At 41.9% G+C, this 13,289-nt stretch overlaps 1 protein-coding gene across 6 annotated transcripts in view; it reads left to right on the top strand.

Annotated features, from left to right (window-relative positions):
• The window catches only part of MYH10 (myosin heavy chain 10), a 118,776-nt gene that overhangs the window by 630 nt on the left and 104,857 nt on the right, over positions 1-13,289 (top strand). For all 6 annotated transcript variants that reach the window (XM_064495243.1, XM_031467645.2, XM_064495244.1 and 3 more), the window contains exon 2: positions 5,844-6,219. In XM_064495243.1, coding sequence (XP_064351313.1) covers positions 5,875-6,219 — 345 coding nt within the window. In that variant the 5' untranslated portion in view covers positions 5,844-5,874. The remainder of the gene's footprint in view (positions 1-5,843; positions 6,220-13,289) is intronic.

The raw sequence follows: 13,289 nt of genomic DNA, 5'->3' as shown, positions 1-13,289 counted from the left end.
GAGGACGAGCCCTCGGGGGCTAGGGATGAAAATCTGGGGGTGGGCATGTGCGGACCTGGTACTCGGCGTGCGGGATCCTTGGGGCGCGGGGTTGGGGGCCCTCGTGCCCTGGTAGGGGTCCTGGGGGGTCCCCCGAGTCTGTGCCTGCCTCCTGGGAGGGGAGGGAGTCCTGGGGCGGGCTGGAAAGCGCCATCCCAGTTGGGGGTGGGGGTCGCTGGACGGGAAGGGCCCCTGGGTGGGTTGCAGGGTAGATTAGGCCGGGTCCAGCACCCCGAGTGCCGTCAGGGCTTCGCCGCGGGCTCGGAAGGCGGGCGGCGCGCGGGGACCTGTGGGGTGGAGGGACCGGAGGGCTAGGCTGCTCACGGCTCGGGAGGCGCGCGGCGGATGAGGGTCTGAGCAGCCGGCCGCCAGCCCGGGGGAGGGTCGGGCTCCGCTGGTCCTGGGGAAGCAGGGCGGGAGCGGGGGCGTCTTACCACGCGCTCTGTGGACGGCGGGGGCCGGGGGTTGACGCCGGGCAAGGCCCGGGCGGTTTGGGGGGGCGAGGCGGGAAATGCGGCGGGGGCGCGCTGCAGCAGGGCGGCCGGGGGGAGGGTCAGCCCTGCCTCGGGCTCCCTTTATTGTGTAAGTGATCTGGGAATGGCTCGCCGCCGAGTCTCTTCCTCGCCTTCTGCAGTTGGGGTCACACCCTGATCCCATAAAATCGGCCTGGAATGGGGTCGAAGGGAAGTTGCAGGCGCGGAGTCCCGGCGTTCGCAGGGTCTTTGTGGGCCTGCGGTGGGCAGATGCGGCCCAGGGACCGGGGAGGCCCCCAGCCTGGCCTGCCTGGGAACTAGGGCCTTGGGAAGGAGATTGGCGACTCGGCGGGTCCGAGCTCAGCTGGTGAGTTTTGGGGAACGTGGCCTCTGCCTGTGACCGTTATCTCTGTTTCTTAGGGCCTCTGCAGCTCCCTTCAAGATCACTGCGGTTGATGGAAGGGGGTGGGGTGGGGTGGGGTAGGGGAAAGCAGGCGGGCTAGATCCAGACGGCAAATGAAACAAAGACTGCTGTTTTCGCTGAATAGTATAATACTAAATATAATACTTCAGCTTTGCTGAGATTTTGTTTTTTTAACATTGAAACTGAGGATTCTTTGAGTCAGGCTTAATAATTCTTGGTAGTATCTCACTCTGGAAAACTTTAATCTATTTATTGTTTTATTGCCTTCATCAATCTGCTGTTATTAATTGCCCTTTAAGTCCCATGCTTTTGATGTTTGAGTGTGCCCTGTCTGTCACGGCTTCTGGAAAAGTGGCCATTTTATGCATCTCCTTACTTCTGCATCTTAAATTCAGTTCTTCCCCGTCCTTATCTGGAGAAAGCATATGGTGTAATTGTGCGATATAGCACCAGCTTCTGCAGCGAAGGGATGTGACCCCAGAGCTTGGCTTTTTATTTGGGCTCCTTGGGGAAATCATTTCAATGAAGACAGGCTGGATGGAAGGTGAGATGGAGGAAATTTTGAAGGGCACTCGTGGTACAGTGAAAGACTGTAGCTTCAGCGGTTCATACACTTTCTTGTCATATATGAAGAATAAAAATTCCTGGTGTTGGCTCTACATTTCAGAAGTATTTAACACAGTATAAAGATACTGAGAGATGGCTTGGGCCATGAATAGTGAGTGCCCTTTTGCATTTGGTTTGTATTTCTGCTCATTCAGTTAAACAGAATTTTGATAAATTAACAGACTTGCAGGTCTCTGTAATGTAAGTGACCTCAGTGGCAGGATTACACAATTTGGAACAATTCTGTTTTAGTTTCTCTGTCTTAGAGGGATGCTTTATTATGGATAATTTATCCATTATTTTTGTTTGGGTTTTTTATATGCAAGGTATTCATAAAACTGTTTTCCTGTGTAGTAGGTGCTGGGAGACAGTTGAGAAGTTTGCTGGGTGGTATTTCAGTAATGGCCTCGGAGATGGAGCCCCAGGGGTGTGTGTGTCTAAAACCAATGAAGGGAATAGGGCTTTGTCTCTGTAGAGGGCTAATTCATATACAGATAAATGATTTAACTGTGAGTAGGCAGTTACTTCGAATGACACCAAGAACCTTCAGATTATCTTTATGTCTGTTGCAAAGAGGTTCCTATTTATTCCTTTTCTTACTAATATACGTTTTTTTCCTATAAAATATAAAGCCTCTGCCAGATTGTGCTGATGTGTTCATTGGCTGAGCCTATAGTCTTGAAGGCATCATTGATGATTGAGAGGCAGGATGTCCTGTACCACGTGCCCTTCAAAATTTCCTCCCTCTCAACCTCCATCCTTCCAGCAGGTGCCCTGGAGCTGAACTCTGTCTGGGTTTACTCCCAGCTCTGCTCCTTGTTAGATTAGCTCTGTGGCCTGAACTCTGGGCTGGTCATTGGCTTTCTCTGTACCTCAGGTTCCTCATCTGTAAAATGGAGATACTAGTGGAGACAGTAATATTACCTACCTCTTAGGGCTGTTGTGAGGATTAAGAGTTGATACATCAACTGCTTAGAGTAGTGCCGGGCCATAATTAGTGATCTGTAACAACAGTGTTGGCTGTTTTTAAAATTCTAGTATGATCCTTTCCATAAGGCAAAGCATTTGGGAGCGGTTTCCCTCTTAAATATCAGCATTATCAAGGTTGGAATGGAATTAGAAAAAATACAGCATATTTGGCAACCACAAGTGAAGAGGTAAAATGAAGGAAGCATCTTCCCGGGCCTCATGGGCTCTGTGGACCAAACAGGGCTTTGAGCACCTCCTACCTGCCAGGTCCTCTGTTAACAATGGTGACAGAGGGTGAGGAGACTGCCAGAAAGTCAGTACACATGTTAGGAGAAGGAGGATTAAATTGCCAGGTTGACCTGAAAAGAACTTCTGAAAGGGTGGCATTCAGGTCAGGATTTGAAGGAATGGTAGGTTAGGGGTTATGGAGGAGAAGCTGAAGCTTACTATGAGGGTGGGGGCCACTCATATAATATTGATCAATAAATAGGTGTATAGATCCCCTCCTGCAGACCACGCAGTAGGCTTCCCAGACGGCAAGGACAGGAAGCTGTCCTCATCGTGTTTAGCTAGTTGTAGAAAATTCTGGAAAAGTAGTTTGTAATCCCACTACCCAGTGAAGACCCAATGAATATTTGTTCCTTTAAGAAAAAAAAAAGTGTATATGTGATTTTCCCCAGCAAAATAGGGGGCATATTGTAATTACAGTTTTGTGATCTATTGATATTTTTCTTATATTAAATTGCAAGTGTTCCCCACCTTAAAAAAGTACATACTGATAAATTTAAAAGGTGTTGATTTGATCAAAGAATTTTAAAAATCCATAATCTACTTTAAAAAAAAACCTGCCCTAGAAATGACCTGTTAAGTTATTCTAATTTATAGTCACTTGCTCAATCTAAGCATACAATTACACGCCCAATGTAAAATTAAATGTGTGCATGCCTATTGGCAGCTAGACAGTTTCCGAAGTGTTGTGTAGGATATACAGTTTATACCTAATAAGAATAATCAGAGTAACTTGTTATCATATTTTGTTCTAGTTGGATATTTTCTCTCTTAATGGACTGTCCTTCCTAAGGCGGAGTGTGGGTCCTGTTTTCTGTATCCAGATTCATCCAGGGTGATTCCCACTTCAGAGCCCTCCTCCCTTTTTCATAGCAGCAGGTGGTGCACAGGTTGGGAAGACAAAAGCTGTTAATAGTCATATTAGGGCAGTCCATAGGGGTGATGGCCTTTGAAACCATTCTTCAACATGAACATGTGTGCATGAATATTTTCTTTATTGCCTTCTCCCACATGGATGCCTAAGAAGGCAACTGCAAGTTTAGTTAGAAAGGATGCTAGTGATTCTGTTGGTAGAAGTCTTATTTTTACGTTTTGCGATTTTTTTTTTGCTTTGTTCGGTTTTGATTTTTGTTTTATCCAGGTTTATACTCCTTAGAATGTTAGCGTATTCTTTAAATCAGGTGATGAATTAGTCTGGAATATTAGTCTTCAACCTTTTTTCCTACCCCAACATACGTGGTAGTAGCTGTGGATCACCATGGCAACCAGAGAACTGTGGAGCAGTGGTTCTCAAAGTGTGGTCTCAGGACCGGCAGGATCAGCAGCATTGGGGAATTTGTTAGAAAGGCAAATTATCAGTCTCTCCACTCCAGACCTACTGAATAAGAAACTCTGGGACTAGAACCCAGCAATCTGTATTTTAATAGGCCTTTTAGATGTTGCCCGAGTTTGAGAACCATGCTCTAGGGCAGGAGTGTTTGTAATCCTTTACATTGTAACAGCTAGTTTCTGAAGAATCTTAGCTATTTCATTCTAGTAAACTCTTACTGGGGCTGAAAGGGCTAGTCTCTACACCTACTATGAACGATTCATCTTTTAGGACAAAGATAATTAGGCCCCTTTAAAACTCTGAAGAAAGAGCATTCTCCTTAGAAAAGCCCAGATATACAAAAAAATTGTACAACATTTTTATACCATTTCAGTGATTTCATGGAGCTTGAAATTTGACTCACGGTGGAGAACCTTTTCACGACTCTGGACGACTGTGATTTTCCCTGTGGCCTTCTATCCTCTTGCCTAACTGAGAATCCCCATCATTTTGGGGAGAGGGAAAAGTTGGGAGGATCTGATAGAGCCAGGGTAGTTACTCATTTGGCTTCTCACACTGATTTGGATGAGATTTGAGATAACCTGGACTTGGGAGTAATAACAAAAGTGTTTAATGATGGTATTGGATGCCAAAAGGATGTTGTCAGGCAGGACTGATGAGTCACATCAGAAAGGTGAGTGAGTCAATTACCCAAGTTTAAGAGGAAAGAAAGCTTAGAGTACCATGTATGGACCCCCAGCTGACAGCCCCTTAGGAGCCAACAGTAACTGAGCACTAAACAAACCACTTAGGTCTTGGGATACATTAATTGTAAAAGTCACGGAAACAGTGCTTTCCCCAGTGTGGCCTAAGGCTGTGAATGGTTCCTTTTCCTCCTGCGCTGTTCAGACTGTTAACTGGAATGTTATGCTTGCTTCAGGGCCCCACGCTCTAAAGGGGACATAAACACATGGCGTCTGTTCAGAGACGAGAGACCAGGGTGGCGGAGTGAGTCTCGATGAATGACGGATGCAGAGGAGGAGACGAGGGCGTGGGAGCAGCTGCAGGAATGGGAGTGGGGACCTGAATAGCCTCCATCACATACTTGAAAGGCTGTCATGTGAAGCCAAGTGACGCTTGTCTTCTGTGGCCTCATTTGATCACGTGGGGACCACGGGGGCCACAGAGAAGCTGCGGGGGGACTGACTTGTAAGGAAGGACTTGGAGTCTGTTGTGTGCGGGTGGAAGGGGAGGCCCGGTGTAGACCTGATGGTTGGCTCTCCTGGCGGCCCCCGTGCTCCCTTGTGGCTGCATCCTGGTTTACACTAACTCCAGCACCACCCTGGGGGCCTTTTATTGTGAATCTTTGTTTGCTTTCTCTTCGTTTTCCTTTCCCTCCTTAACTCCCTGTTTAATTTGTGGTGAGGGTGAAATAGGAGATGGAGAGAGAAAAAGAGTCAAACTGGAGCTGCGCTTTTTCCTTCTGCTTGTTTTTCAGCTCAGTCACTGAGGGCACATCTTGAGTGGTCTTCAGACAACCAGAGTCATAATTTGTGGTCACCCCTGAAATTTACCTTGGAAACTCGGTTAGGATGGCCATGAAGAGAAATACCCCAGCTCCTTAACTCAGCGTTCATGTTTACCAAAGGTTTTGTTTTCAGTTTCTTAGAAGAGGAATATTTGTGAATCCGTTTGTTTTTAAACGTCTGACTTTGTCCTCCTCCTTTTCTCTTAGAGGCAGTTGCTCTTGGATCCTCCTGTTTCCAATGGCGCAGAGAACTGGACTGGAAGATCCAGAGAGGTATCTCTTTGTGGACAGGGCTGTCATCTACAACCCTGCCACTCAGGCCGATTGGACGGCTAAAAAGCTAGTGTGGATCCCATCGGAACGCCATGGTTTTGAGGCAGCCAGTATCAAAGAAGAGCGGGGAGATGAAGTCATGGTGGAGTTGGCGGAGAATGGAAAGAAAGCCATGGTCAACAAAGATGATATTCAGAAGATGAACCCACCTAAGTTTTCCAAGGTGGAGGATATGGCAGAATTGACGTGCTTGAATGAAGCTTCCGTGTTACACAATCTGAAGGACCGTTACTATTCAGGACTTATCTATGTAAGTATGCCCTCTCAGCAGTCACGGGAAGTGGTCCCTGGCCGTTAGCGGAAACTGTACAGGCTCATAATCAAATGAGAATGTGGAATACTCATGCCCTCTGTTTAACATTACTGTTTCTACTAAAGATAGATTGTCTCTTGCTTGTCCAAGTCTTGCTTTGCTTTAAGTCTTAACACATAATTTTAAATAATCCAGTCTGCAATTAAATATGCTAAAATGGCATTTGAAGACTTTTGTAGCGGTTCTCTGGAGCGTCATAAGCTGGGGTAGAGCACGTGGCAGAAAGAGCAGGGAGTTTAGTATGGCACTAAGAGTTGCACTAATGGTTGGATAGCAGATTGGTAGGAAATCTGTGTGTGTAAAGTGGTGGGGCTGCAAGCCTTAGAGGTTCCATGAAGAGCGAGAACCAGGTCATTGGGTACAGGGAGGTGGGAAAGGAGAATGCTGAGGTTTTTAAGGGGAAACACTTTAGGATGAGATTGAGGCTGGGGTTGTCCTGTGGTTAGCAGTTGACACATATGTTGCAGCCACTGACAATGTCGCTGACCATACAGAAGTTACTGAAAATAAGAAGGGAAGAGATTGAGTTGAGAAATGCAAACCAGACAATGGAAAAGTTGAGAATGCCAAGAGGTCTGAAACAATGGTAGACACAGGGGGCAATGATTTAAAGAAGGCAGGGTAGATGGAACATAGATTTCGAATGAAGAGAAAAAGAAAGAAAAGTTGACATTGTAATGGGCTGAATTTGGAAAAGAGAAGTTGAGTTTTATGCAAAGGGTGTGCTACTATTGCTCATTCATAATTCCAGACTTCAGCAAATCAGAAGCCGTCTTCCCATAGGAATCAGTGTGTTTAGTGAAATTTACTGGGCACCTCCTGTGTTCTAGGTGCCGGCGAGGGCGTGGGGAACAGGCCAGGACAGGCGCCTGGCTTCGTGATCCCATAAGGAGATGAAACAGGACTATGGGATGGAGTAAGTGGGAGGATGCGTCCGTGAAGGGGTCTTGGAGAAGGTAGCATCTGAGCTGGAATCTCACTGATAGGAGCGAGCTTGCCATGGGAAAATCAGAATGAATAGTGCATTCATGACCTTTGCCAGAGTAGTTTCAGTCAAGCCTGATGGTTTCTCTCTCTCTTTTTTTTCTCTTTGTGAGTTAGGATGCAGAGTAAGAGAGTAAAAGGCACTAGGGCTGGGAAGATGGCTTGAGGAGAAATGGGTCAAGTTTGGAAAGAGAGGAAGCCAAGGATAAGGAGAGGGACTCTTGAAGAGCAGCGCAGGGAATCCAGCTGAGATGGAGTAACGGAATGTGTGAGACGGCCACGTTTTTGTCTAGAGAGAGGAAGTGAGAAGATGGGAAATTAAGAGATTGTGGTCAGATCATAATTTTGACACCTGAGATTGGAGAGGTGGGTGGATTATGGATGACATGGGCTGCAGTGAACTGTGAAGGGCCAGAAGTGTGGAGACACAACCGAAAAGTTGTGGACCCGTGGTGTGGAAGGGAGCCCGTCTTTCCCTCCGTCCCCCACCCTGACCTTGTGACCTCTGCAGGGAGGAGAGAGGAGGGAAATGGGAAGGGGAAGGAGACTGTGGGTAAAAGGGAAGGAGAAAGGAGATAGTTTATTTGTAGCCATTCCTCATGATAATTCTAAGACTTTGCAAGTATCTTTTATTGAGTTTGTTTGATTTTTTTTTTTCCAGCTTACTTCAGGGACAACATGAGTGAATTTTTGAGTTGTTAATTTTTTTTGTTTTGTTTTGTTTTGTGCGGGGGGTGGTGGTGGTGGTGTAGGTAATTAGATTTGTATATCATTATTATTTTTTAAATGGAGGTACTGGAGATTGAGCCCAGGACCTGCATGCTAACTAAGCACGCACTTTACCGCTGAGCTGTACCTTCCTCCCCAGTTTCTGAGTTTCTTTTCAAAGCGTGGCTCCATGGTCTTTACAGAAGGAGAATCTGAGTTTTTCTTGAAATACTAAGATGACAACAGAGGTGATGGTTTGGGAGGGTCATACCCTAGAAAGGGTTCCTGTGGAAGATTTAAGTTGGAGCACTTGACTCTAAAGAAACCTATTAGGAGAATGGGGCTGTGGATGGCCACGGTTGCTAAGCATTTGAGTGGAAGGTGTATTGGGCTTTGGGATTTACATGCAGTTGAAATTGGTCACTTGAGGTGCCATGATATAGACACTGCAATAACTTAGGTAGGACCTTTTGGGACATATTGCTATAGATAAGATATAATGTATGTTCATTTAATTAAGTTAGGTTACTGACCGGTTTAGTTGTATTATTTCCTTTTATTTTCCTTGGGTTTAATTTCCCCGGCATCTGGCTTCTCAGGTTATTAATTTTTATCTTTCCTAATAAAACCATTTACAAACTGTAAATGTCTTCTCTGCTATTTAGTTCACTTCACACATTTTGACATGTAGTATTTTTATTATTCGGTTCTAAACATTTTCTAATTTCCATTATTTCTTCTTTCCTATGAACCACTTAAAAATATACTTTTAAAATTCTTAAGTATTGGTTTTCAAGTTATCTTTCTATTATTGATTTTTAAATTAATTGCATTTTAGTTAAAGGATATAGTCCATAGAATATCTTTCCTTGTTTTTGCTGAGGCTTGCTTTGTGTAGCACATTGTCAGTTTTTATGAGTGTTCTTGTAAGTTTGTAAAGAGTACGTATTCTCTTATTGTTGGGTGTGGCGTTCATTAGACTACACTTTTTAATTGTGTTTGAACTGTTAATTTTTGTCTTCTTAGTCTGTCTATTGAAAAGTGTCTCAAAATCTCCCAGTGTGTTTTATCAATTAAGTATGCATTCCTCACTGAAATTTGACACAACATTGTAAAATGATTATAAGTCAATAAAAAGTCAAAAGGTAAAAAAAAAAAAGTATGCATTCCTTAAAAATATAGTTTAGTTTTGCCTGTGGATGAATTTTTATATGAATGAATCTCATAATATATAACCTTTTGTGTCTGTATTTTGATCAGCATCACATTTTTAAGGTTCACCTGTATTACTTTGTGTCGATGTAATTCAGTATTTCTCAAATAGTGCTCTGCGGACTACTTGGGTTTCTTTAAGACCCTTTCATGAGATCCTTGAGGTTAAAACTATTTTCATGATTATTGAAGACTTGACTTGCCCTTTCACTCTTGACATTGGTACGGATGGTGCAAAGGCAGTGGTGAGGAAAACTGCCTACACCTTGTCATGAATAAAGGTGGTGACCCCAAACTGTTACTGGTGGTCGTTCTAATCCAGTTTCACTCAAGAATGTCCTTGATAAAACAGCAGAAATGATTGGCTTTATTAAATCTCAGCTCTTGAGAAACCCATCTTTTAATATTCTGTGTGATGAACTGAAAAGCATGCATAAAGCACTTCTGCCGCATACTGAGCTCTGATGATTGCTTGAAGAAAAGCATGTGTGTAGTTATTTGAGTTGCAAACTAAATTGGCTACTTTTTGTACAGAATACCATTTTTGTTTAATATTGGCTCATCCATAAGCTGTGGTTAATTCGCATTGGGGTATTTGGCAGGCATGTTCTTGAAAATAAACGAAGTGAGCCTGTTACTTCAAAGAAAACAGTTGAATACATTTGTTGACAATGATAAAATGTGAGTTTTCACTTGAAAATTAGAATTTTGGAAATTTTTGTCTACCGCTGTGAAGTTGACAGCTTGTCAGTACTTAAAACCTTTCTGATGAGATAGATGGCAATATTAATGATTTTTTTTAATGTCCTATAGTGTGAAATGTCATCATTTGGAAGACTTACATAATTCATTGAACCAGAGTTTTCCAGATGATGTGTACATGATGATACCAAATCACACCTGTGTAGAAGTTGCGTTCAGCACGCTAGATTAGCCAGTGGATTTGATATATGTAACAGTATGGAAAGTTCATTGGTGGGTGTCAGATGCTACTTTGCATCTGATCTCTAGGAAATTCTCACTTGTCGAGTTTTGGTGTAGTATCAAAGGAGAATACCTACAATTACCTGGAAAGACTTAACTACTCCCTTTTCCAGCTAAATAATAGTCGGAAGAACTATTGGTATAAGTTGGTATAAGGATAATTTTCTTTATATACTTCAGTAAAAACCACGTCCAATAGATTGAATGCAGAAATAGATATGAAAATTGAGCTGTTTTCTATTAAGCCAGACAATGAAAGATTTGCAAAAATATAAAATAGTACCACTTTTCTCACTTTTATCTTGGAAAATGAGAGGTTATTTTTCATAAGAGATGTTATTTATATTAACATGTATTTTAAATAAATACAAATTTTAAAACTCAGTTTATTCATATATATATGTATGTACATATATTTATATATAAATATATAAAACAAAAGATCTTTGGTCTCATTAACAATTTCTAAGAGTGATAAAGGGCCCTGAACTGTAAAAGTTTGAGTATTTCATTCATTTTTGTTGGAACGTAATGTTCCATCGTAAGATTTTTTTAACCCAATTTATTTGACCCGCTCAGCTGTTTCTGGACATTTTTTTTTTCCAGTTTGGGGCTGTTACAAACATTGTTTCAGCAAACAGCTTTAAACATGCGCATGTGCACAAAAGCATGGCCTTTTTCTGGGAGGTGTGTAACTAAGAATGGAATTTCTGGGTTGTATAGGACATGCCTATCTTTAACTCCTATCTTCAGCTTTTCTAGATGATGCCTAAGTTAGTCAGATTCCAGCAGGAAATAGAAGGCCTTCAAACTAGGTATTCTGCTAATTTAATAAGGGGATGATTTACAAATATGTGAGTATAACAAATGCAGAAATCCTGCCGTATGCTGGCACTGGTGATGGCCAGGAGCCCTGGATCCATCTTGATCTTTAAAGGAGCAAAGTGCTGTTCCGTCTCCAGTGGGAGAGGATGGCTGTGTGGAGAGGGCTTCCTGGTGGGAATTGTGACCTTCTGTAGAGGGAAGCTGACAACTGGCAGGGAGCAAGCGGCCTGGGGAATAAACATCCTGCCTTCATCTTCCCCCTCACCCTGTCTCCTGCTGACTTCTCCCATTGCCTAACTCGGTTTGAAGCCAGTGAAGGGAATTTGATGATCTGTTTCTTAGGGTCAGCCTCACTTCCATTTGGAGTTGAATTCTGTGTGTGGTAGAAGGTATGGGTAAGATTAATTACCCCCCTGCAAGAGCTATTCAGTTGACCCAGTGCCATGTACTGAAACATAGCCCTCTCCACTGCTCTGAAGTGCCGCTTTGTCATAAATCAGGTGCCAGGTGCTCATAAATGTGCCCTTGACTCCCTATTCTGTTTCACGGGTCTGTGCGCCTGTCCTTGGGCTAATATTACATTGTCTTGATTATTACAGCTTTATACTATGTCGTGTCCAGTATGATAAGGTGTCTCATTTTTGTTCTTTAGGATTGTTTTGGCTGTTAGGTCTTTTGCATTTCAGTGTAATTTTAGAACCCGCTTGTCAGTTTTTCATACACAGACAGACATACATACATAACACACACACATACACACACAACCTTGTTGGAATTTTGATTGGGATTTTGTTGATTCTATAGATCAGTTTGGGGGAGAAATGAGATCTTTACAATATTTGATCTTCTAGTTCATGAGTATACCTATTTATTTAGTTCTTAATTTTTCTCCAAATGTTTTAGGTTTGTTTTTTGGGTTTTTTGTTGTTGTTGTTGTTTGAGAGTCTGTGTGCTTCTTTTGTTGGATTTATTTTTAGGTATTAGATTTTTTAATACTATTTAAGTGGTGTTTTAAATGTTGCTTTTAAGTTGTTACCATTATGTAGAAATACGGTGGTTTTTTACAATTAATGTCTGTATATTGACTTTATATTCACTGACTTTACTTAAGTTTACTTACTGATTGTAATAGGTTAGCTGAAGATTCTTTTGAATATTGTATTGAACATGCTTCTGTTGTTTGCAAATACTGACAGTTTTATTTTTTCCTTTCCGATTCATATATACTGCTTTACAGCATTGCCTAGGACCTCCAGTAAATATTTGCTGAACAGTAGTGGTGATTGGAGGCATCTTCGTTTCATTCCTGATGTCAGAGGGAAAGCTTTCAACATTTCACTATTTAGAATGATTTGTTTTGTTTTGAGTATTCTTTCAGCAGATTAAAGGAAGTTTCCTTATATTCCTAGTTTTTATCCTGCATGGATGCATTTTTAAAAGTCCTGTTTGGATATTAATTTATCAAATGTTTTTCCAGTATCTGATGAGATGATAGTGCGATTTTTCTGGTTATTTTGTTATCATAGTAAATTATATACTATATTTTTTAGTGTTAAACTCATCTCGTAAGGACCAAGTATTCTTTTTATGTATTACTGGATTCCTAGATTGTGTTTGCTAATATTTTGTTTAGAATTTTTGCATCTATATTCATGAGTGAGATTGACTTAAAATTTTCCTTTCTTACAATGTCCTTGTCATATTTTGCTATCAAGATTATGCTGGCTTTATAAAATGAATCAGGGAATGTTTCATCTTTGTGTTTTTTTCAGGAAAAGTTTGGATAGGATTAATGTTACTTCTTTTTAAAACAATGGTACAGTTTTCTTTGTGGGAAAGTTTTCTTCCATAGATATAGAACTTTTCAGATTTAAGATTTTTGGTATCAGTTTTGATAACTGAGTTTTTCCTAGGATTTTGTCTGTTCCATGTAAAATTTGAAATTTATTGACACAAGGTTGTTCATAATACCCTCTTGTTTCATGTAGGATTTGTAGTGATGTTCTCTCTCATTCCTGAAACTGATCATCTGTTCTACGCTTTTTAAAATGTCTCACCAGAGGTTTATCAATTTAACTAATCTCAATCATGTATTTTAATTAGTTGCACATATTATTATCCAAGATAATAATACAAGGCAATAAAAGTAGACTCACAGGGGACCCACATAATTTGGATTTTAGTCGCAATTTATGTGCCAATTATTGTATATAAGAAATTGTAAAGGCAGTTTGAGGCCCTGGATGACATCAAGCTCATTCTAGAATTTTGCTCTGACCAGGCAGTTAGGTTGA

The sequence above is a fragment of the Camelus dromedarius genome, chromosome 16 (assembly GCF_036321535.1).
Source record: "Camelus dromedarius isolate mCamDro1 chromosome 16, mCamDro1.pat, whole genome shotgun sequence".
Classification (NCBI taxonomy): Eukaryota; Metazoa; Chordata; class Mammalia; order Artiodactyla; family Camelidae; genus Camelus; species Camelus dromedarius.
Note: the sequence above shows the minus strand (reverse complement) of the source record. Positions and strands in the feature narration are given on the sequence as shown.